This window comes from Pseudoliparis swirei, chromosome 17 (assembly GCF_029220125.1).
Source record: "Pseudoliparis swirei isolate HS2019 ecotype Mariana Trench chromosome 17, NWPU_hadal_v1, whole genome shotgun sequence".
Classification (NCBI taxonomy): Eukaryota; Metazoa; Chordata; class Actinopteri; order Perciformes; family Liparidae; genus Pseudoliparis; species Pseudoliparis swirei.
Window position 1 is genome coordinate 15959393 of NC_079404.1, and position 23525 is coordinate 15982917.

At 44.0% G+C, this 23525-nt stretch overlaps 2 protein-coding genes across 22 annotated transcripts in view; one reads left to right on the top strand and one right to left on the bottom strand.

The window, feature by feature from the left end:
* Window positions 1-13746: 13746 nt before the first annotated feature.
* Window positions 13747-22458, bottom strand: LOC130207132 (cytochrome P450 26B1). Of its 2 annotated transcripts, XM_056435586.1 has the most exons (7): window positions 22196-22458; window positions 20959-21307; window positions 19491-19715; window positions 18829-19104; window positions 18427-18585; window positions 17773-18186; window positions 13747-15610 (listed from the first exon to the last, which is right to left on the bottom strand). In XM_056435586.1, the coding sequence occupies exons 2-7, from the start codon at window positions 21163-21165 to the stop codon at window positions 15266-15268; spliced, it is 1626 nt and encodes a 541-aa protein (XP_056291561.1). In that variant the 5' UTR covers window positions 21166-21307; window positions 22196-22458; the 3' UTR covers window positions 13747-15265. The 2 variants fall into 2 exon arrangements, with proteins under 2 accessions (XP_056291561.1, XP_056291560.1); XM_056435585.1 differs by having other exon boundaries at window positions 20959-22458.
* The window catches only part of LOC130207133 (D(1)-like dopamine receptor), a 52939-nt gene continuing 48982 nt past the window's right edge, over window positions 19569-23525 (top strand). For 14 of the 20 annotated variants that reach the window (XM_056435587.1, XM_056435590.1, XM_056435588.1 and 11 more), the window contains exon 1: window positions 19569-19658. The gene's annotated coding sequence lies outside the window, so the exon portion shown is untranslated. The remainder of the gene's footprint in view (window positions 19659-23525) is intronic. The other 6 variants (XM_056435600.1, XM_056435603.1, XM_056435591.1 and 3 more) reach the window with 5 other exon arrangements.

A 23525-nucleotide genomic window follows, 5' to 3' on the forward strand; every position in this document is an offset into this window, starting at 1 on the left:
TTCAGGGGGCCGGTCCAAATGTGGAGGCGGGCCGGATACGGCCCGCGGGCCGTAGTTTGGGGACCACTGATCTACAAGATTAAACTGAAGTTTCAACGATTTACAACAACTTCCTTGTTGTCATGACTAGTCATGGGATTGGTTGAAAATGAGGGCGACATCTGATTGGCTACAGATAGGTCTATGTTGAAAAAACGCATTTGCGAATCGAGCCCCAGCAGAAGTCTCAAAAATACACAAACAAATATGTAGCGATTCACAAACAAATGCAGTGCGATCGACAAACACATCGTAATGTGTGCATTGGAATGTATTTGTGAATCGTTCTGTGTGCATTTGTGAATCTTTGTGTTTGTATTTGTGAGTCTCTCTCTGTGCATTTGCAACTATCGAGACTGATCTGACGCCATAAATGAAAAACTCCCCTTTAATGGGACGAAACCTGCAGCAGAACCTGGCTCCAGGCAGGCGGCCATTTTGTTTTGAGTTGAGACAGACGGTGTTTCTCAATATGCGTACTTGTGTGTACTTTCCTCTACTTGTGACTCGTGAAACGTCATCAGTCGCAGCCCGAGTACATGTTCCAATGCAAAGTTCGCTTCTCGCAAAGCATGGTCAAAATGCCCGGATGTGACTTGATCCTCCCACTTTCTGGAGGATGCATCAGAGGAGACTTGTGCATACTCTGGCCAGCATATATCCCAGAATGCATTTCACAGGCAACCGGAAACAATAGCGGAGGAGAGAATAAACTACTGACAGTTGACTTTTTATAAACACTACTGTTGTTGAGTCACGGAATGTAATTTTAGGATGTTTTGTTTATTTGACTGTAAAAAATAATTAACAGTGAATAATTAGAGTAAACCCAGGAGCAAGAACAGCTGATGTGGTGACGTTATCAAGTCAGCTGCTGTTCCAATCGCAGAAAGACCGTCCTCCCGTTCTCTCGTCCTCCGGAGTCTGGACTCCCAAGACCAGACTCCCAAGTCCAGACTCCAAAAGAACACAAGTCTGTACTCGTGTACTTTGAATTGAGAAACGCCGAAAGAGACTGTTTACGAGCCACGTTTTCTTTTCTATATTTTGATGTGTATTTTCAAGAAGTTCTTGGACGATATTCTCATAACGTGCAAATGCTTGTCTGGAAACATGGCCAACGCTGACATGAAAGAACATCTCAAACGTACCCAATTGAAACATTCCTGAAGACCTCTCTCCATTAAATGGATTAAATGACCAAGCTGACTGATGTTTTCAGTTTGCAACTCTGTTGATGGAAGACACAAATTATTTTTGCAACATTTCAAATGTTTTCACCGAATATTTGAACGGAAACACGACTATTTTCCTTTTTTTTGTGTGCATTGGCAATATCTTTCATGTCCATACCATGCCTATTGAATTTGATGGACAGATAGATAGATAGAGATGCACAGCAACAATACAACAGAATAACCCACGGTGTAAGGCTCTGTTCTGTGTATCCTCTGTCTACTCTGTGTGTCTACTCTGTCTACTCTATACTCGGTGTCTTCTCTGTGTCTCCTCTGTTTCCTTGATCGTTTCAGCCCCTTCACCTGCCCTCAGCCTCTCCTGTCTCCTTGATTGTGTCATTACCTGCACCTGCCCTCAGCCACGTCTCATGTCATACACCTGTTTCCATGTCGTACACCTGTTTTCTCCCCAATATATTGTGCCACTCTTTCACTTGTCTGTGGCTGGATTGTTGTCTTTTTTCCGTCGTCCTGTCTTTCGTATCTGATCCTGTCTGCGTCGACCCTGCCTGCCTGCCCTGAACCCCGATTCTCTGCCTGCCCCTTTGTGGACTTTTTTTTTTTTTGTGTGGAAACTTTTGACTCATTAAAGAGCATCTTTGTGTTAATCTACACTGAGTCCTCGATTCCTCTGCGCATGAGATCCTGCACCTTACTACCTGTGACGTCAGGCGTGACGCATGGGAAAGATGACTCATCGTTTTAATAGTAAAAGTGAGCCTCAAGCAACACAACCATAACCCATGGCAACATCTCTACTTCTTTGTGGTTGCTACAAGTACACTTTATGTTTACTCGCACAGATGTGTGTGTGTGTGTGTTGCACTTTGGCGTGAGGTGAGGGCAGAGCCATCTCTGACGCAGGAGGGCTGCTCCTCATTGCCTGCAGTTACACCTGGTGACAAATCTAACAGAGTTAAAAACATTAATCACGGGGACGGTGTGTTTGTGTGTGTGTTCATTTCTGTGTGTGTGTGTGTAAGCGGGTGCATACTCTTGTAGTCTTTGCGTGTGTGTTTGTGTATTTTTGAATGCACATAACTGTGAGAAAGGAACAAACATTTGGAATGCATAAATAAATGTTTCCATCTCCCTCATCAAAGGCCTGTATGTGTATGTGTGTGTGTGGGTGTGTGTGTGTGTGTCAGCGTTTCTGTGTATGCGGAGAAGAGATGAATTTGCATGAAGCGGCCGCACACGAAACCCGGCGGTGCGGCCTCCTCTGAGAGGTGAGTGTCTCGGCCTGTTGGAGGCCTCTCGCTAACACAACAGAGCGGCGCGGCTCGCAGGGCGCGGCTCACCTGGATGAATAAAAAAAGACAAAATGAAACTGTGGTTTTCTCTTCCAAGCTCCCTTCAGTTTACATAAATGCTGAATCCACTGGAGAGAGAATTGTGTTATCTGCCGACTGAATACATCTGTGATTCCTTTAATGAACAGCTGGTTGAGTCCATTGTCTCCACCAACACTTTAAATCACTGGTTAGATTGAGCTCCTTCCTCAGGCAGCGACGCTTTAGTTCACCTGTAGAGACTTGAAATGTGTTTGAGGAGACGAATACATCACGCTGAGCAATTTGGGTCCTGTAAGTTAAATAAAATTAAATATTGTCATCAGATATATTTGTTTTTACAAACTGCATCTTCTTTTCATAGTTTTAAAAGCGTGCATCAAAATGTGATACCTGGTAGAGCCTTCGGAAGAATTCAGCCAACAGCTTTTCTCGATCTGGTAGATTTATTCTTACAATCACACTCCGACAACACACAGGTTGATGGGAAAATAACTCTCTTCCCCAAGCCAAGTTCGGCCCTTTAATACACAGATTTTGTCACATATCACGTCATCCTGACCTCTGATTGGCGCTGGTCTTTTTCCTGAGCCCTTCTCACAAGACGGGGCTGTCCACCGGCCTCAGCCCCCCCCTCATGTAACAATACCGATAACATGAGTGTTGTTTGAGGCACGTATCTAAACTTGAGAAGCAGACATTTATCAGACACATATTCCAGCTGCTACGCGATGTTATTCTGAACTTGAGAAACCAGACGAACACATCAGAACATTCAATATTTAAGATTTATACCGACCGTTTTCTTCATCGGATTCCAAGATCTGTGGCGGTGACATGGCGGGTTGCCAGCGGGTCAAAGAGGACACATCTAATAACTCACATTTACAATGGACAGATGTAAAACTGGAGAGTTGCGTACAGCCTGACTGTCTCGTCGTTTTGAGCTTGTCAATCGGTTCTATCTGTAGGAAACTCCTATTTACCCTTCAGGCTTTGGTGTGGAAGTCTTCCTCTACGTCGGCAGAGGAAAGCTTCCTGGCAAACACGCTCTCTCGGTGCGTTGTTTGACATTTTGAAATCGTCAAATCTTGTCAGGAGTTAGCTTTCAATTTGGCAAATTTTTCTGGCATTGAGAAGAATGTGCTTTTGAAAAGTGTTTCCACCGGGTCGAGCCTCGTGGTTCCAGATTGAGTGCAACACGGATGATGAAATATGTTCCCCCCAGCATTTGTTGCAGAAATGTCTCAAGCCAGTCATGGAAAAAAGCAACAGTTTCCTCTCTAAGCGTGCAGGTTTTGTTGTTGTTGTTGCATTGCCTTTGCTTATCTGACGTCATTATGCACAACCAGATCCTTGTGATTGGCTCACGAGAAGTAAGGTCAGTGAAGGGCTTCTAAGATAGAAACCTTCTGGGAAGTTAGTTTGAAAGTTTAAGTGCGTGGTCGGTGTGAGGAGGAAATGAAGTCAATGCTGACCCATGGCTGAACCCGAGAGGAATAATGACCCTGGAGGGAGGGAGAGAGAGCGAGAGAGAGCGAGAGAGATAGAGAAAGAGAGCGAGAGAGAGAGAAGCAGCCATGTTTGTTTTAGATCTAATCCGATAGTGTTTAGGGTTCATGTGTTTTGGTCGTTATTAGTTCTTGCCTTGTTGGCTCTAAATTTTAAAAACACTCTACTTCGTCAGGTTCATTTGACCTTGAAGGGGGTTGTGTGTCGCCCTTCTGGACTTAAGGGTGCATTGAGGAGCATTGTTGTTATTTGTCATACACACACATTGTAAAATAACGACTCAATCAGGAATTTAGATCCACATTTTTTCTTTCTTGAATCAGCCGAGCGCAACACAAATCCATTTGCCCAAACCCGGCACGATTATTATTAGACAATTATTATATTGTTATGAATAAAGAAGACTTTGGATCATAATTAGACTTATAAACTCTCATAGACATCATGTCATGGTTCAAGAGAGCAAGTGTTCCTTCTACTTTTCTGAAATGAGGCTTTCCGACAACAGTGACAAAAACGCATCACTAGATTTTTAGAGAATCCCGAGATTTCTAGTTTTACTTTCCAGCCCAAAAAAGTGTCATTTGTACTAATTGAGCTTTTGTACAATTTGGTTTAAACGCTTTTTTTTCCCCTCTTGTGATTTTCACGGAAACAGTGAGATTGAGTAAGCGATGCAGTCATAAATCCTGCTGTTTGACAGCAAACACACGGCAGGGTCACCAAGAAAACACACACACACACACACACACACTCTCTCTCTAGCCCCTGGCTTCTGAGAGGCTGAGAGGAGTGTGTGTGTGTGTGCACTATATTTCAGTGCATCAGCTAATAAGAAACATATCTCTGACAGCATCTGTGTTTACATGGAGACTTTTGCTCGATGTATAATTTAACTGTGATTCTCAATTTAAAAACCTCAATCACATTTCAGTGACTTATTCAAAGAAAAAGAAAAACAATATCATAGTGCTTTCAGAAACTATTCAATGAATTAAAATACGTCAAAGATTTCCCTTTGTTTTATTATGTAACAAGTTGAAGATGCACCTTTTCTCTTCTAATTTTTTTGGGTGATCTTTGGTGTCTTCCTGTAAATGTGAAATAACTTACTGGACATGGAAGCTTCTGTAAATCTGGAGACAAAGAGACAGTGTGAGATGGAGACCCAAACAGTGAGCTGTCAGGCCGGAGTCTCAACATTGAGGAGAGCTTTTTAGGTCCGACGGTGACGCCGAGTGAACGTCTGAGGAACAGGAAGATGAGGAAACCTCAGTCCTAAATATTTACAGTGAGAACAGACAGGAGCCATTTCGGATCTGTGGTTCTGTTTTTGTCACACGGATTATAAAAGAGCAAGTAGAGGGGTCAAAGAAAGTGCACTTGTGTCATTCAGTGTGTGTGTTTGGGTGTGTGTGTGTAAAATTAGCTCAAACTGACCATCTGTATTCAAACTGAGAGAAACAGATGTACATAATCTATTTTGCGTTCTCTCTTGTTGTTATATTTTCTAAAAAATAAATGTTTGTCTGATCCCAGATAATCATTCATAATTCTTGCTCCCCTACATTTAAATGTTGCAGCTCTGAGGACCCCATTCAGACCGGATGGGTGATCCCAACATTGCCTGCAGCGCTGTATTGACTTGTTCGACTAGATCAGAAAGACACAACGGTCCCTGAGAGGTTTAAACGGATGAAGCCGCTCTTTCCCTCTCTCCCTCTAAAAGCTTCCAGCAGCTCTGAGGGGATCCGAGCTTTCAGACCACTTGTTGCTAATAGAGGGATATTTACCTGAATGGGAACAGAGAGAGAGTGTAACCCCGGGTCACACAGACACACAGACTGGCACAGACGGACGCACTGTCAAGAAAAACAGCTCAATCCGAAGCAGTCATGTAAGCTCTGTTAAGACAGCCGGGGGGAGGTTCGGTACGGGTCACGGTTGTTTAAAAGATAACTAGTAATCAATGTATGAGGCCATCTTCGAGTCTAATACTCGGGCTGCACATTTCTCCAGTATCGCAGCAGGTGTTGAGCACCGGCTGTCGAAGGTAAAGCACCTGCACCTGCTGGTTTGGGGCGTGGACATTTAAAAATAGGAATAAAAGCAACAAGGAGAAGCAACAATAATCAACATCGCTAGTTTGTGTTTTGTTGATGTGTCGTTACATTCACGTGTACAGACTAGAATGTATAACCAACTGTAAGATTTAGTGTTTTCTAGACTCGAGGATATGCCCCATCTTGCTGGTCTAGTGAGGCGGTGTTTGGCATCTCTTTCTCAAATGATTCAATTCCGTGTAGTTTGAATTGTTCGAATAAAAAGCAACCAGTTGAAGTGTTTTTCCCCCAATTATGAAGATAAATAGTCCATATCTGTCCATATTAACTCAGAAGTACGTCATGCTATTGTCATTTGCAGAGAAATAAGAAATACAAAAATGCCATATCAAAATAAAGGGTTTCTGTTAAAGACCTGGCAGCCCCATTGGTTGGTTGGTTGCTCAGTTCACGCCCTTTTTTTGTTTTCGTCTTTCGGTTCTTTGTCATCTGAAGAGGCCGTTGAATAATGGCAGCCAATCATAACAATGTAAAGCCGATAAAAGGGAAGCTGATACAACAGAGCTCAACTGGGCCCCCGCTGGACGGAGATAAATTGTGTGTGGAGGGGACGGCGAGGGTCAACAATAACATGTTATGTGAAAAATAAAACCCATAATAAAAACTGAACACTGATTGGGTCAAACGTCCTGTGTTGTCAGCCAATCCCCGAAAAACAGCAGCAAATTAGCCCGGAACAACACTTGCACTGTGTTTGTTGTCATTCCGGAGCCAGTTATGCCCGCCGCTGCTTCTCTGTAACCCCGCCGCGGTGACACCTACCTCCACGCTAAACAAATATGGCGAGGCCCTGACCCTTCCGTGTTTGGATTCGCAGGCTGGGAGCCCAGACAGCCGCGCGGCGATGCACGTATCAACACAAACCTCCGTACAGGAATGCAGCCGCGGCCCGTTTGACTCGGCAGTGGACCCCACCGTGACCCTGAGAGAGTGTGTGTGTGTGTGTTCATGTTCGCACAACACACAGGTTGGACTGCTTCCAATCCACACTGACAGTTTGTGGATATTTGACATTGTTAAATGACCATTTCCACGTAGTCTTGATTTTCTGCGCCTCGTTGTTATGAATACACTGTATGTCTTCATCTGTATGTGTGTAGAATATCTGCAATTATCCTTTGCTAAGCCCTTTAGTGTGTGATAGCTCTTTCTGTGTGTGTGTGTGTGGGGGGGGGGGGGGGAGCATACATGTTCCTCTGTAAATCAGACAGTGTGTGTAACTTTAGACCAAATAAAGATGGATAGGTATAGACAGACCATTAATCGGGTTGGTATTGGACGATTCCACGACTCTTGACCTATGTCTATAACGATGTTTGATGTCAGAGGAGGTAGGAAATAAGGGAAAGTATAGATGTGGAGGTCGGGATGGAGGATAGGTACATTGAGCCTTCAACCTCCATGCAGGGGACGGGAGGGCAAATAGTACGATTTGAATATTTGAGCGTCTTTGAACCTGTAAATAGTTTTTGACTCAGCCACTAAGTCTGCAACGGGGAAGGAATGCTTCCATTTTCCTACTGCCAGTATTCACTGTCTGGCGTACAGAGGGTAAATATAGATAAGAATGTGTGGTGTGTAAAGCACATCCAAGCGTCTATTACAACGTCAGTCACAAAGGAGCTGTACACCTGTATCCAATGTGCTGGAAAGACAACTTTAAGCCATTTTGGGAATGTTGGACCCGACTGCTTTGAGGCGTTCTTCTTCCGAAATTCTTCCACATGTGCATTTGAACTGCACTACAACCAGAAGGTGACTGGTGGACGTTGATGGTGCAACACAACAAGCAGAAGATTCATAGGCCTGTCAGTCACAGTCCGCCCACGCCCACACGGAGATCCGATTGGGTGGAATGAGGCGGAGGAACCGTAACGCACATGCGTGTGTAGACAAACATCTTCACATACTGTAGGATCACTAACGCATGTGGACCCAGCGGCACCCGTACAGGGGGCTTTAAAGAGCCACCGGCTGGGTGTGGTTCCCCGACGGAGTTCATGAATTAACTGAACTCTTGAACTGTACTCTGGTATGTGGCAAGACAGTCATTCAGACAACCAGTCGTGCAAACCGCACAGCAACAATCTGTCTAAACAAGTCTGCAACGAAGACCTCAAATCTTATTTTAAAGGATGAAGAGTGAACCTTTCGGTAGAAGTCGGCACGAAGGAGTTTTTGCAGGATTCCTCCGACCTATTTGGGAAATATAGACGAATTGTATTTTGGATCCTCCAACACAGGACCGAGTCATCTGTCATCTCGTCATAATCAATCACCATGACAACCAAATAATCTGTCAGGTGGTTGGTTTGCAAACACGATTGTGCTTCTGCCTCTACACCCTCTATCCTCAGGGCTGCCACATCCTTTTCTCCGTCTCACACGCTTTCCTTTCCTTTTCTCTGCCCTCCTACCTCCTGCTCGCACTCTCCTTCTCCTGACCCCTCGAGGGCAACACACCTGCCGCATCATGTGTGTATGTCAAAGCGTGTACCTCGTCCACACGGCACACTTGAGGGTGGCGTGAAACAAAATGGAAATAACCGCCTCGAAGGTATTCATGATGTTGCACGAAAAAGGACGGAAGACGTTGTGTGAAGACTGTCAACATGAAGAAGAGAAGCTCAAACACTGCTGTGTGGAGGGGGAGGAATTGATGGATTGTCCGTAGTTAGAAGAAACTAATTGTTAGATGGTGCCCACACAGACTCATAGGTCCTACGTTGTATTAACAACACATATTTAGAGCAACATGACAAAGCAAATCTCTCCAAGTGAGTCACATGAAGTGCTAAATAGTGAATTCAAACGTAAGGCTGTGGAAAACAAACAGACAACTCAACCGTGTGTTCATTCTCTCGGACACTAGGGGAAGGTCAGAGGTCACGGTCAGCCTGAGGGGAGTGTGTGTTGGTCAAGGACACTGCAGCAGGGCAGACAGGGGTTTGAACTTTTGACCCTTGGGCTGAAGGTTGAGCAGCTCTGCTCACATAAACTTGAAGGTGAACTCCAAAGGGTCCAAAGTGAACGCAGGGCTCTGCCTTCCTGTGTCTGGCCTTGTTTCTGTCTGTCTTTGTGTGTCTCTGAGCTCTGCAGGCGGTTTTTAGCTCGTCCTCCTCGAGGCTGACGACTGGAATGCTGACATAACAGATGTTGTCTGACAAAACCAATAATTATCTGCGGTATGGTTGTATGTCCATACCCACTCCTCCTCCTCCTCCTCCTTCTCCACATCCTCCTCCACCTCCTCTGACTGCTTCACCATCTATGTTTCCTCCAGCTGCTCTGTGACTCCGCTGCAGATACATAGCCTCAGACAAAAGCTTTTCAAAATTGGTTCACTGACATTCCACCCCAAACATTATATATTTTCTCCCTTCAATTTCGTGGCATCTATTCATGCAGATCGTTTTTTTCTGAGATTCCTGCCTCCACCCAACAGCATGATGTTCATTACATAAATGATGGTTCCATTCAGGTTAAAATAGACGATGTAGGGCGTGGCGACCTTGTGATTGACAGGTCGCCACCACAGCGTTGTCTGCTCTGGGAGTTGTCTGTGTTGTCTGTGTTTTTGTCTCACAACTTGAACCCTGTCACACAATGTGTGTCAAGTTCATCAGGGTTCATTGTAACATATGTGGTCGCCTTTTCATCATTTGGTTGTACTTAGCTCCGCCCTCTTGCGTCACTTTTTGTTTGCAAAAAGGTAAGATGGCGACAGTCAAAATGCCAAACTCCAGGCTTCAAAGCGGCATTCCGCGAAAACAATGCGTGACATCGCTCAGTGACGACATCCACCTCTCAGACACGGAGCCTTCCGGTGATCGCTTCAGAAATGTAGACGCAGATCAACCCGTCCCACACAACGTGTTTGGTTGATGCGTTCATGAATGCTTCATTTTGAAAACGAAGTGTAATTTTTTTACCAGCTGAAATTCACTTTCTATCTGAAAATATTGACAATAGTTCTGAAAAAAATATGTTCATATGCGAGTTAATCACTCACAAAAAAAACTGACACTGGTGCGTAAAGATCTTTATTCTGGATAATCCTAAAACACAATGTCGACTGCTCAATTTAGGGGATCTTTGACGTACATATTAATGCAATTAATTGAATAATTACTGTTTTTACAGGGCTAAACTTTGAGGGAGAATTTAGAATTATGAAGGAAGAGATTGTATTATTATTTCTGGCATTTTTAGTGTTATCCCCGAGTGCTAACTGGGCTATATTGTTAGTTTTTACCCAAAGGGAAGTCCTAAATCTACTCATTATATGGTGTGCCGTTTGGTCTACAACGTTAGCTAATCTCGCTAACGTATAACTGTGTTTGGAACTTACTTCTGAAAAGCTTGTTTTAAGTAAACCGGACCATGCCTGCTTGTTGAGGTGGGCGGGTCGCTGCAGTGCACCGTTGGCCCGGGTGAATTCATTTTTCTCCAAGGACTGCTCTTTTACCTCGTTATTCAATTCAATTCAGTTCATTTGTAAAGCCCAATTTCACAAATTACAAATTTGTCTCGGAGTGCTTTACAATCTGTACACATAGACATCCCTGCCCCAAAACCTCACATCGGACCAGGAAAAACTCCCAAATAACCCTTCAGGGGGAAAAAAAGGGAAGAAACCTTCAGGAGAGCAACAGAGGAGGATCCCTCTCCAGGATGGACAGATGCAATAGATGTCATGTGTACAGAAGGACAGATTTAGAGTTTAAATACATTCAATGAATATGACAGAGTGTATGAATAGTTCATAGTAGGTGTATTCTACGATGGAGACCTCCACGATCCATCTGGCAGATGGAGGTAGATTATTATAATGAAGTGCTCTCCCAATGACCTGAAACAGCCATTTACAGAAATCTGTGTTGATGCTTATCTTTTGTTCTGAACCAGAACACGAGCAACGCGAGGGAGGTCGGGTAAAGGCGACGGGTGAGAAGTTATGAAGTCTGCAAAATGATGCCAAATGATTTGATTGAATAGTTTTACTTCATTATCAGTCTTCAAGTTTTCATAAACATAAATGCCATATCTTGGGTTGAATCTTTTTATTCTGTTGATTTACAGTTGATCCCCAAAAAGAATCGTGCTCATACTGAAATGACTTCCAACCATTCAACAGATTAAATAACATAAAAAGCAGCAATTTTTTTAGATTTTGGGGGCTTAAATGTGTGCCTAACATCCATGAAACCGATTAAATAATGATTGCATTCATAATTTGAAAAATGATATGTCTGGTTCTGGTTGATTAAAGTTGAATCGCTTGTCTGATATTTAGGTCTCTGATAATGTGGTCAAGTTATTAGGCATGATGTAAGCTGAGATGTTTGAACACAATTTGAGATTTTATAAAGCTTCAAGGATGTTGTAAGTCAATCTTTGGACTAAAACTAAAATGTGAATATATTGGGCATAGTTTCTCTGCTTGCCCAAGATAGATGAACTGCTGGATATAGCTGCTATAATTTAAACTCAGTCCATTTTTATTTCCAAAGTCACACAATGAAGCCCTGAAGGTTCCTGACTGACTCGGCACATAAATGGCAAAGTAAACTTTCAATTCCAAGTACGAAAAAGCAAAACCACCAAGATTTCAGCGTTGTGGTTTTTCCAATGACAGCAGCAGCGATGGAAATAAACTTTGAGAAGAAACAAGCTGGACATGTTGGAGGAGAAGTATCTGGATGCACACACACCGACATGCTGGCTGAGGTGCTAATGTTTGCCGCCAAGCGTTTAATCCAAGTCAACATCTGACCCCGTTTCCCCCTCATTTTGGAAATTGGTGTTCCTTATCATGCCTGAGAACTGCCTTTGAACCAGAAATCCCAAAAGAGGAGGAGGGAGGGGAAGCTGAACTTTTAGCTTCCCTGTTCTGATTTTTATAGCTCAGAAGGAAAGAATAAATAGATTTCATGTGACGGATAAAGACATGTAGCAGAAACACATCAGGAGTCTGTTTCTAAATGTTTTCTCTATTCTCCCTCTTGTGTTCATAACTCATTCAAAAACTTAACCCATGAAAGGCAAAGTGATAGTGAAATCCACAGATCACTGTATTGAATGTTAATTTATATTCTACTTGAAAAAATGTACATGTATAGATTTCTTTATATTGCCAATGGGTGAACGATTTGAAACAAAACTTAAAAATGTAAACCTGCCCTGAATTTCTCCGTTGCCTTAAAACAACCTGTGGACTTACTTCCATATTTCTATATAAAGGACTCGGGACGTTGTTTTTTTCTGTAAAAATCCAAAGGATATGAAGTTTACGTGCACTGCAGAGTGCCTTGGCTCTCTTCAGCTCCTCTACAGCGCCAACAGTGTGTAGCTAACGTAACTCAAGATCCTGTCGCCTATTAAAGCAACCGTGTGGGCTAACATAGACAACGGATGTCATAGTTTAAAAAGGGCTGTAGGGTCTTTCTGGAAGTCATTGACCACAGTAAGTTATAAACTTAGTGTAAACTTAATTTATCGGAAGCAAAAAGTGTTTCCAAATTTGAGCATGATCCCTTTCAGCAGCTGTGAGCTTTGAGGTAACTCTTTAGTCTCCTCATTAAAGCACTTTAACATAGTCGGGTAGATATATCCAGCCCATAGAGGGAGCTAGTGAATCGCTTACACTTTTTTTCAGTTGTATAATAGGCGGCAATGGCGGTTATGTTGTGTTGGGTCCCCTCTCTAGTTCCCATGCACCCTCCCATCAGTTGACCGGTCGCTGACCTGCGCAGCCGGTTGGCACTGCGGTGAACTCTGGTTCAAAACGTCGGCGAGTTCCAAGTACCCATCAGATAACAAACCTTGGCAGAGCACCGGGACCCTGCAGCGGACATAATTAGGCCGGGCTGCTTGTCTTCCATTATTTTTTCTGCCACATAGCTTCGCCCCATTCTCTGCCTGATGGTGGAAATGCCTGGTGACCCCAAAGATGACCTTTGTAGTGACGTCAGCATTGTGACCTCAGGGGAAACTACACTGTCCATTTTGTTTTTGTCTAATACTACTTACGTTAACTCTGTACTAAAAAATATTCGGTTAGTTTGTATCTCATATCGGGCCATAATTTGGTGAGTTTTGGCTGCAGATTCGGGTCTGTGCACCAGGGGACGTCTTGATTGACATGTTAACAGAGCATTTTATTGTTATTGGAGATAAAAAACCTACTATAGTTGTATCATCTGCAGACATTTACATGTTCACCAATCTGTGGTGGGATGTGAGTTGGTTTTTGTAGAGATTAGAGCTAAAGAGAGAGCATGCAGCCCCAAGAAAAAGCATAACTTCATGGTGTCATACATATGGGTGTTAGGGGGATCCAGATGTTGTGGTGAGGGGCGTGTTTATAACGGCATCATTGATGGCCTGTGATGCAAAGTGCAGGGTTCATTATGGGAGTAAAGCAGCTTTTCAGGTCTGTAACCAGGCATGACATGAATCAGTCCAACAGTATGAATGTAAATAGTTTGTCTGGATTTTCTGTTCCCAAACTAATATTTTTTAAATATCTGGACAAAAATACAATGAATTATAAACATGTTGCTCGACAACAAACAAATAAAACCACTCCTTGTCCTCGTTGAAAACAAGATATGACAAACTCGTAAAACAACAACGTTTTTTGTTTTTCATCTTCTAATTTACTCTTTACATCAGCTGTACAGCAGCTACATCTGATACACTCAGCAAATGCACAAACAGGACACATATATACACACTCCTTAAAGCAGAGAAAGTGCTATCTCCTTCCACGAATCCATCCGTACATAAGAATTCACAGCGCGTCTATTAGGCTTCAAGACCCAGACAGAAACAGTCTTAAAATTAGACCATTAATAATAATAATAATAATAATAATAACAATAACTTTACTCTGTATATATATGCTGCTCTAAACAATGAAATATGTCTATGTACTGGCAGTGAAATAAAGTTTTATGGACATTCCTTTTACATTACAGGTTAGTGTCTATCTATTCATAATTACAGTAAATATTGTTACAGATAGAATAAAAGCACAACGGAAATGATACATCTGCATTTTAAATACAGCTTATTCATAATGCTACTTCATTTCATACACACATAATAGCACTGTTAGGGATATACTGTATATTACATTCATGTTCAAAAAACAGAACAGTTTGAATGCATTGGACCTCGATGTCTGGGTAGTTCCTGGTTGTGGGAGTTATGCATCAAAGTTAAGTACAAGTTCCATCAGTAAACGTGTTTTAGCGGTGGAGGTCATTGCAAAACTAATTTAGGACAAACACAACTGAATATGAGTCCAAGTTTTAAAATACTTAGATCTTTTCACTGTATGCCTGACTCGAGTCGGGTTCAAACTGTCACATTTAGGTTGAATAAAGAACATTTATCTTTGAGTTTTTATGTATTTTCATGCAGCTGGCAGGCACAGAGTACGCTGCTCACCGGCAGTTCAGGAAGGCAATGCCAGGTTTTAAGATATAGTGTCAAAGTCTGTGAATCGTGTTGATTCTGCGCAGTTATCGGAAGTCAAGTCCCTGCTTCTCCGTCCCTGGACTGGAAGAATTTGACCGGCTGAATGTTTTGGCGCTTGGTCAGAGCCAATAATCTGGAGCTGTGATGGCTCCATGGAAAGACTTTCTCTCTTGCTATCGACAGTCGGTGTGTTGTCTGTTCACTCGGCATACCCAGATGTTCTATAGGGCTACACAGACTTGCTTTTAAGTTGCACCTTTGTTCCATGAATTCAGTTAAGCTGAGGAATCATGCAGGTGAACACATCCGGTGGTTACAAATAAACTTGTGCTACAACAGAAAAGGGTTTTCTTAGGTTTGAACCACCGTGGAGATGATGACATGCTCCACACCAGCAATGTAAACCCCTGCTACATGCCCGTGGATATGAAAGGTGGCCCGAATCGCCCACTCAGGCCCGGCGAGGTGCTTGCGCCTCCTTTCTTAGGTTCGGACAGTTTTTTTTCCAAAAGCAAACTGAAGGTTGAGATGCCTTTTGGGGGAGTTCTTTTTGAAAGTCTGTCAAACTGTGTTTTTAAAGCGGGTGGTTGTAGGTGAAATTCACATGCAGGCCGTTGACCGGGTGCACTATCGGCACCGTCTGCATCTTGGGGAAGTTCTTTGTGGCCAGAGTCCATTTGCAGGTCCCGATCAGCTCCACTGCCAGAGTCTTGAGGATGATCTTTGCCAGTTCTTTGCCTACGCAGCTCCGCACGCCACCGCCGAACGGCACGTAGCTGAACCGAGCCGCCCGACTCTCCTCCCGGTCCGGGCCGAACCGGTCCGGGTCAAACAGCTCCGGGTTCTGGAAGGCCGCGGCGGTCTCGTGAGTGTCCCGGATGCTGTACATTACACTCCATCCTTTGGGGATCTGGTAGCCCTGTGAAATGAGGGGGAAAATGTCAGTTTGATGCATGTTTATATTTTGAAATCTGCAAAAAAAGGTGTGTTCGAAAAAGTTATAAGAATTAGTTACATTATATCATGAGACTAAATAATAAGATGTCTGTGGTTTTGTTTTACAGCTAGGTTTCGTGGACCATATGATGACTCTAAGGGCCGATCACACCAGCCTGTGGAGCGGCCTCCAGCTCAACGGAGCGTTAAAACTTTATTTACAAAATGAATTCAAGCAGACGTCGCTCTCTTGCCTTTGCTGTGTTGTGGGATGAGGGGGAGAGAAAAGCCCCAAAGAAGAGGTTCTTGGGTTCACGATATTTTAAAAAAAGGAAAGAGTACAGCGAATCTATTCCGCGAATTGTGTCTCGATAACGAGCGCTTTCAGTTGTAATAAAGCCCGCCTCCTGCTTGATCCGTTGGCTGCCTTGACTGAGTGTGACATTGATGAGCTGCCTTGCGTTTAAAAGTTACAAATATTCTAACTTCTATGCGTGCTTAAAAAACGCTAGAACAACACGAAAAGTGTCATTTAACCCTTGTGTTGCCTTAGGGTCATTTTGACCCGAATCAATATTACACCCTCCCCCCACTTTAGGATTAATTTGACCCCATTCAATGTTTAATGTCGGTGTTCTTTCGGTAGTCAACAAACAAACATAAAGTGCCTCACACTTAAACTTGGAAAACAATATTAATTCTAATAATTTTCTGGAGGTTTTAATTGCTGGCGTCAAATTGAAACCAAAGGGTAAAATATGTTAGTAAATATAAAGGTAACAGGAGGGTGAAACATTGAATCGGGTCAAAATGACCCATAGGCGGGGGGAGGGTGTAATATTGATTCGGGTCAAAATGACCCTAAGGCAACACAAGGGTTAATAGGTGCACATGAGAGGAAAACTATGTTTTTGCTAGCGACGCGTTTTTGGGAGTCGCGTCTGGTATGATCGGCCCCTAACTGCCATTTGTTAATGAACTTTAATCTTTTCTCTCATTTGGTTTTCAATTTAAAGTGTTCATTCATTCCAGTGCTTCCAATAATCTAGACCTCTTTATAACCTAATCCTAATTATTCCTGAGTTTGGATTCCCAAACAGGCTTTCACAAGATGCACTTGAATGAACAGGCATAATAACATGCTCAATACTGCAATTACTTCTCAGCTATATACCCAGCTTATACCCTGAGAAAGAGGTGCATAAATGGCGTTGTGCACTACGATAGTATTCTTGGAATTAGTTCTAAACTTCAATTATCCCTTCGCAATAAGTGCTGAAAATTGGGGGCACACTGAGGGCAGGGAAGGGTCACGTAAGGCCGCCGGATGAGGCCATGACGGGGCGCTTTCTCAGCAACGACCAACTCTGTTTGTGAATGTTTCTGTCGGCATGACAAGTGGACGAAGGCAGCATCCATTGAATCCAAATGTAGTTTTGCATTTTGCAAGAAGAGTTAAATAAAGACCTCACCAATCGAACTTTCCTGTTTGTCGGTAATAAAACCGGCTTTCTACTCAAACAGCTGTTGGAGCTAGTAGAAGTAGAAGCTGTGTTTTAAAACGGTGTCACTAAACCCCCCCCCCCACCCCCAATTCTGCATTGGAACATATAGAAGTCGCCTTAACAGGCAAAAAGCTAAGGCGGAGCAGGAAGTGTTGGCCGGCTAATGGTCCATACTGTCATATCTTCAGACTTCAACAACCCTAACAATGCCAATCTCCAAGAGACGGGTCTGCAAGTTGTTGCATTTGGATGGGGGTCTTTCATATTTGTTTCCAAGAAATTAGGAAGTATGCCTAAATTCTGCTTGCGTGTGGCTCTCGAAGGAAGCATCGATTAGGATTCCTTTGTATCTGTTGAATATATATTACATCCTTTGCCTATTAATTGCAGGAGACAGAAAACCCACCAAGACCAATGGGCTACATAACTACATATGAATGGTTATTTGCTTTATCTGTAGATTGTATTTGTAATCTTATGTTTTTAGGTTTGTTCTTAACATCAGCAACATTGGGACTACAGATGAAAAATAGCCTCTTGGCTAACTCTGGCACATTTACTGCAATGTTTTTATCAATGTGCACTGTCCCTTATTAAATAAACCATTAAAAAAAATTCCCGACCAGAGACTTGAACTTACATCGAGTTCAAACGTCTGCAATGCTGTCCGATAACCACCGGAGACCGGCGGCAGGAAGCGGAGCACCTCTTTGACCACACAGTCGACGTAGCGGAGCTGGCTCAGCTTGTCCAGGCTCAGGTACGGCATGTAAGACTGAGACTGTGGGAAGCCATCCCGGTGCTTCTGGTGACTCTCACAACCACCGCTCAGCGGGCAGCTCGTCTCCGTGTCTGCGGCAGCATCCTCCTCTTTCTCCACGGGGACACCGGATGGGCCGCGACCGCTGTGGGACTCGTGGCCGAGGCCCTCGGCCTCCAGCTCCGTCCGGGCCCTCTCCACCACCGCTGGGTGGCGGAGTAACTGCAGGATTAGAGACGTGGAGGCGCTGGCCGTGGTTGAGTGAGCGGCGAAGATCAGCTCCACTGCTGTTTCCTGCCGGGAGGGAAGTGGATGGATGGAATGATGTAATGTCGTCCAGAGTCACCGGTTCAGATGAATTTACTTGTAATTCACATTCAAAGTGATGTGGCCCTTAAACAGCTGTGATCATATTATCATCCCACAACGTGTGTCGCGTTGTAGAGAACTCTTATAGACGTGTAGTCTGATCTCATCATTACTGTCAGAGTCCTTCCTGAACAATAGGTCACCGTGTCTGCGTCGCTCGGGTACCTTGAGCTCCTGGATGCTGAGTGGCTGGCCGTGCTCCTTGGAACTGGACAGGATGTAGTCGAAGGCGTCGTGATATTCTTCCTCCGCCTGCTGCCGCTCCATCTTTTCCGCAATGATTTTCTCCATGTTGGCGTGCAGGATTTCTCTGGCTTTTATCCCCTGGATAGAGAACAAAACCAAAAAAGGACTGTTAGATTGCTAATATTCAATAATGCGAATTTGCCTTTTTGGGAGATAAGATAGTAAATAATGTAATTTTAGGGTGAATCTTTGGTTTGAAGAGTAAGGGACAGTTTCATATTGTTTTCAAACCTGTGATGCCGGACGATATAAAGATTGGTATGACAGTGTGTCTGAAGATGACTTAGCATTGAGTTGCTTCCGTCATCCTCTCTCTCTCACCTTGCGTAGCCCACTGAGCGGAGCGTCGATGGGCAGCGAGAAGAGGTTGTTCATCAGCTGCTCGAAGATCCGGGCCAGAAAAACGATCCGCTCCTCCTCCATCTGCAGACCCAGCAGGACCCTGACGGCGATACGGAACGTCAGGGACTTTGCTGCACTGTAAACGTCGATGGCGCCCGGCTCCGAGCACCACTTGGCGATCTCAGACTTGACGACGTCCTGCAGCCGGGGCAGGTAGGACTCCAGAGCCCCCCGGCTAAACACTTTAGCCAGGATCTTGAAAGGGTGAAGCAAACAAAGGAGAGAGGTGTCATAAAAAGTTATAACCTTCTACACGACAGTCAACACCTTTCAGTAAATACTCACTAAAGAGGAGGACAGGGTGGGGTGATAGGACTGGATAGAGGTAAGGGAAAGATGTAGAACATAGAGGAGAGAGGAAATGACAGGATGGGAGGGGATATGATAGGATACTAGAGGAGGACAGAGTTTAAGCACTGGATGGTTCGGAGAAGATGGAGACATGATCTGAATTAGCAGATTGATGAGATAAAAAAAGGGAGTGTCCCCCCCCCCCCCCCCCCCACACTGTATTTACTATACCTGTGGGTTATTTAAAGGTCATTGGTTATACAAATTCACCCCCCCTCCCCCATTCTTACTTTTCTGTTCCTCTTGTGCAGGTCTCCGGTGGAGTTGACCAGGGTGTTGGGTCCCAGGATGATGCGGGTGCTTTGGGGCCACTGGGTGCACACCAGACTGTGCTCTCCCAGGAGGATCTTGCGGATGTTTTCTGCGCCCGTCACCCGGATGACGGGCTTCCCGAGGAGGTGGGTCTTAAACACGTTGCCGTGACGCTCTCGGCGCGAGATGTGGAAGTTGGAACCCTGTAGTATGAAGATTACGTTTTAATTACAAGTTTGACACATTAGAGGCCACAACTTGGTGACATGCATGCTGACTTTATTGAAACAAATGAATTTGCATTTCGAGATTTCACTATGAACCGCCTTTTTTTTGGCCCAGTTAATTTGCTGCTCAGCAGGATTTTGAAACAACTAGTTTGTCTCTCAAGGGGCCAAAGCACTAAGTAGTGTTGTGTGTGTTTGTGTTGGTGCAAATCTACTTTTATCTACATATATATTGTTCACGATCTCCTCTCATTTAGGGGCCGTTTTTATTTTCACATGAACTATAGTTTTGAGTTTCAAGTTATTTATTTTATTGCACAAGCAGCAGTTGGCAATGAGAATCTTAGATCTCAGACTCCCTCCAATATTGCTCATTAAATATAAATATAAAGAAAAATTGAGTAAAAAGTACTACTTACTTGAATAATTTTTTTAAATGATGGATTGATGAATGTTCAGATAGTGTCCACATAATGTTCTTATGGGCTCTCTTTTAAAACAAATTATTCGTGTTAGCCCCCTCTGCCTGTGCGTTATAATAGTATTTAGAGATGTTTAATAACAATTTATAAATATATAAAAATGTAAAAAGCCCAGCTGTAATGGAACATCCGGGGGTAGATAATTAAGAGGAAGGTGAACAATCCGAGGGAGGAGGAATAAAAACAAAAGAAACAGCCTCGTCACGTGTAACGAGGCGTTCTGACTGACGCCCATGAGCGGAGGGATAGTTTGAGAGACAGAGAGATGACGGGATGAGAGCGCATTCCTCACTAGAGAAGAGACTGAAAGAACGACAGAGCGAGAGGGAGGGAATGAAAGAGAGCAAGAAGCTTTTTTTGAACAGAAAACGTATGTTTCTCCTCAGGAAGAAGGAATTGCGCACCGAGCATCAAGTCCGCACATGTTGCAATAACAACAGAACTCTGAACTCAAGAATCTGCGGAGCTTTTCAAAGGTTCCCGCGCGCTCCCCGAAACATTATCAATTAATATCGATGAGTAAATCCTACAGCGATGCGGGGTTTACCTCCATTTCATTGTAAACCAAAAGAAAATAAGTAATAATGGGATATTCATCTATAAGCGGTGAACATAAATAAAGAACACAGAGACGCGCCGGAAGCTATAACCTATTTTGGAACGCTTGTAAAAAAAAAAAAAAAGAAGAAGGATGTAAAGATCGACAACTACAGCAGCCTAGACGTGTCAACTCTCACCTGGAAGAGCCAGTGGAAAGTCTCTCCGACCAGCGGCCAGCCCATGGAGCCCTTCGGCAGCGGCAGGCTGCTCTCTTTGTCCCGGGTCAGGCTCCAGCGGATGCTCCACAGCTGCCGGGTCAGCACCAGCAGCAAGAGCGCGGACAGGATCGATGTGAGCGCGGTGGCCAGAGCCGACAGCACCCCAAACTGGGCCATGGGTAACATCTCCTAAAAGAGCTTGGGCCGCTTCCCAGCATCCACCTGTGTCCGTGCGTAAAGGCGCTTCTGTCCCGTTCAAAAACGACGGCGTTGCGCAAATCTTCTGTGTCCAGTTTCTACTTCTTGTTCTTCTTCTCCTCCGTAAGGTCTGTCCACATAAAAAATAAATGTGTGTTAGCCTGGTCTGCGTGGGTTTTACCTCACCAGCTCAGCCAGACAAAGCGGAAAGGGGCAGTGTGAATCTCAACTCTTTCTGAACCCATGGAGACAGCCAATGGCGGAGAGTCGTTATAAGCTGCTATTACAGCTAGTTAAAGGATAATAATAACAGTTATCATACAAGCTGGACTTTGGCCTCCCTATCCAATCTGAAATATGCAGTGAGGATGCACTGGGTTTATTTGTGGCCACTTCTGGAATGAATGTGCAATACCTCAAATCAAAATAAGTAATTGTTTTGTTGGAAGAAACAACAATAATGTATGCCTTCAATCATGTAATTAAGTCTGTTACGCAGACATACGCGCCTCCAAATATATTTATAATACAACAGTAATCAGACCGGATGGATGCGCCTGCACAGGCTCACGTGGTTTATATGAAAAAAAACGTGCTTAATTCTCTCCTGTGCGGAAATTCCCCTCCATTCCGCTGCGGCTACTCCTTCAAAATGAGGATAGCTGTCAACTATTCCAAATAGTTTTACAGGTTTACATGCGCCGGCTTGTCTATTAGGTTATGCCCCTTTATAGGTACAGTTCAGAGGGCTCAGCCACCAACTCCCCCCGGGCGGCCCAAGGTTTATGGAGCAATGGCAATAAATCATTTTTTTTTTTAGTAGAAGAAGAAAGGGGATTTGAATACAGTAGGCTACAAGCATGGAGCGGATTAACAGGCCTGGCGAAGTAAACGAAAGCTGAGAGGAGAGGAGGCGAACAGGATGAAAACAAAGTTGAAGAAATTAGTCACTCAGGAATCAGGACGATATAACAAGACAACTTTGTGTCCAGTAACAGGACTCGGACAGAGGACTTACCTCCAACCAGCGTCCCGTCAGCTGTGGGAGAGAGAAAACAATCCGTGTACTTTGAAAGCAAAGTTTCTTTCTCCCCTTCTCTGCCAAACCGGCAACTATTCCTCCTCAGAGAGCGGGCTGCGGGGTGTTTTATAGACAAGGCTGCGCGGCATGATCCACCTTCAGAGGATGACGTTGGTCTGAATATGTTAAAGAGGCTCGTTCATTCACTGCGCAGACCAGAGAGAGAAATACCGAAAGAAAAGAAAAAAACAGTTTGGAGATCAGCGCAAAGACGCAGCGGTGCGCTCTGAGAGAGGGAGAGAGAGAGGGGGGGGGGGGAGTAGAAGGGAGAGAGGACATAGAGAGAGAGGGTCAGATGGCAGCGGATGGAGGAAACTCACAGGTAGCCAATCAGCTGGGAGCCGCTCAGAGTTTGGCGCAGGTTTAAGAGAGAGAGCGCAGTGTGTCAGGTCGCAGCTGCGGCTCCCAACAGTCTGCGCGATCATCTAGATTTCTACTTTATTTTGAAAACTATGTGTGAATCTAATTTGACTGCCTGCACGTGCCTCTCGAGAGGTTTTCCGGCACAGAGGTTTGACATCTGATCATCACATTAGAAGTTGTCGCTCTGGATATCATTTGAAAACCATTTAAATACCATTTAAAAGTGTAGAAGGTCAAGAGGCTATTTATGATAAGAATAATTAAGAATAACGGTGATAATATTAATATTACATTTTAGAGAATTCCCAGAGTAGGTTATATATGATTAAAGTAAAGAACACGCTAAAACTGTACGACACAACTACATTATTCACAGATATAACTGAACACCGTGCAGGTCGGTGCGGTGTCGGATGTGCTTTGGGGAGAGAGTCGAGACCAGTGCAAAATGTGTGCGTAAATAGTTGTACTTACGTCACTCGATCTATATGTTGTTGGTGTCTCAATTGAATCCCCAAAACCTATATATTTGTTTTTGTTCGATGATATTAAAACTAAAACTGTTCTCAAAGTCTCTAAACCGGGTATGTGTATATGGAATAAACCGGCTGTGACGGTGACGAAGAGGCACGGGTGCGTAATGTCCTGAAGATCCGAACACTGTCCCGGTTGAAGTCGGTTGAGTCGGTGTTTTTATTTCACGACTCAAACGAAAGCCTATATGTGAATAATTCGGGTCTCATGAATTGAGTCGTGTGATGAAACTGAGATCTGAGCATTAGAGCTGGATTTGTAAAATCGGACCAATCAGCGCCACGTGCGCACACTTCCAGAACGCTGTTTTTTTCCCAGCGAGCGATGTTTACGTTTCACCATTGTGTGAATACGTTTTGTGATCGTGAAC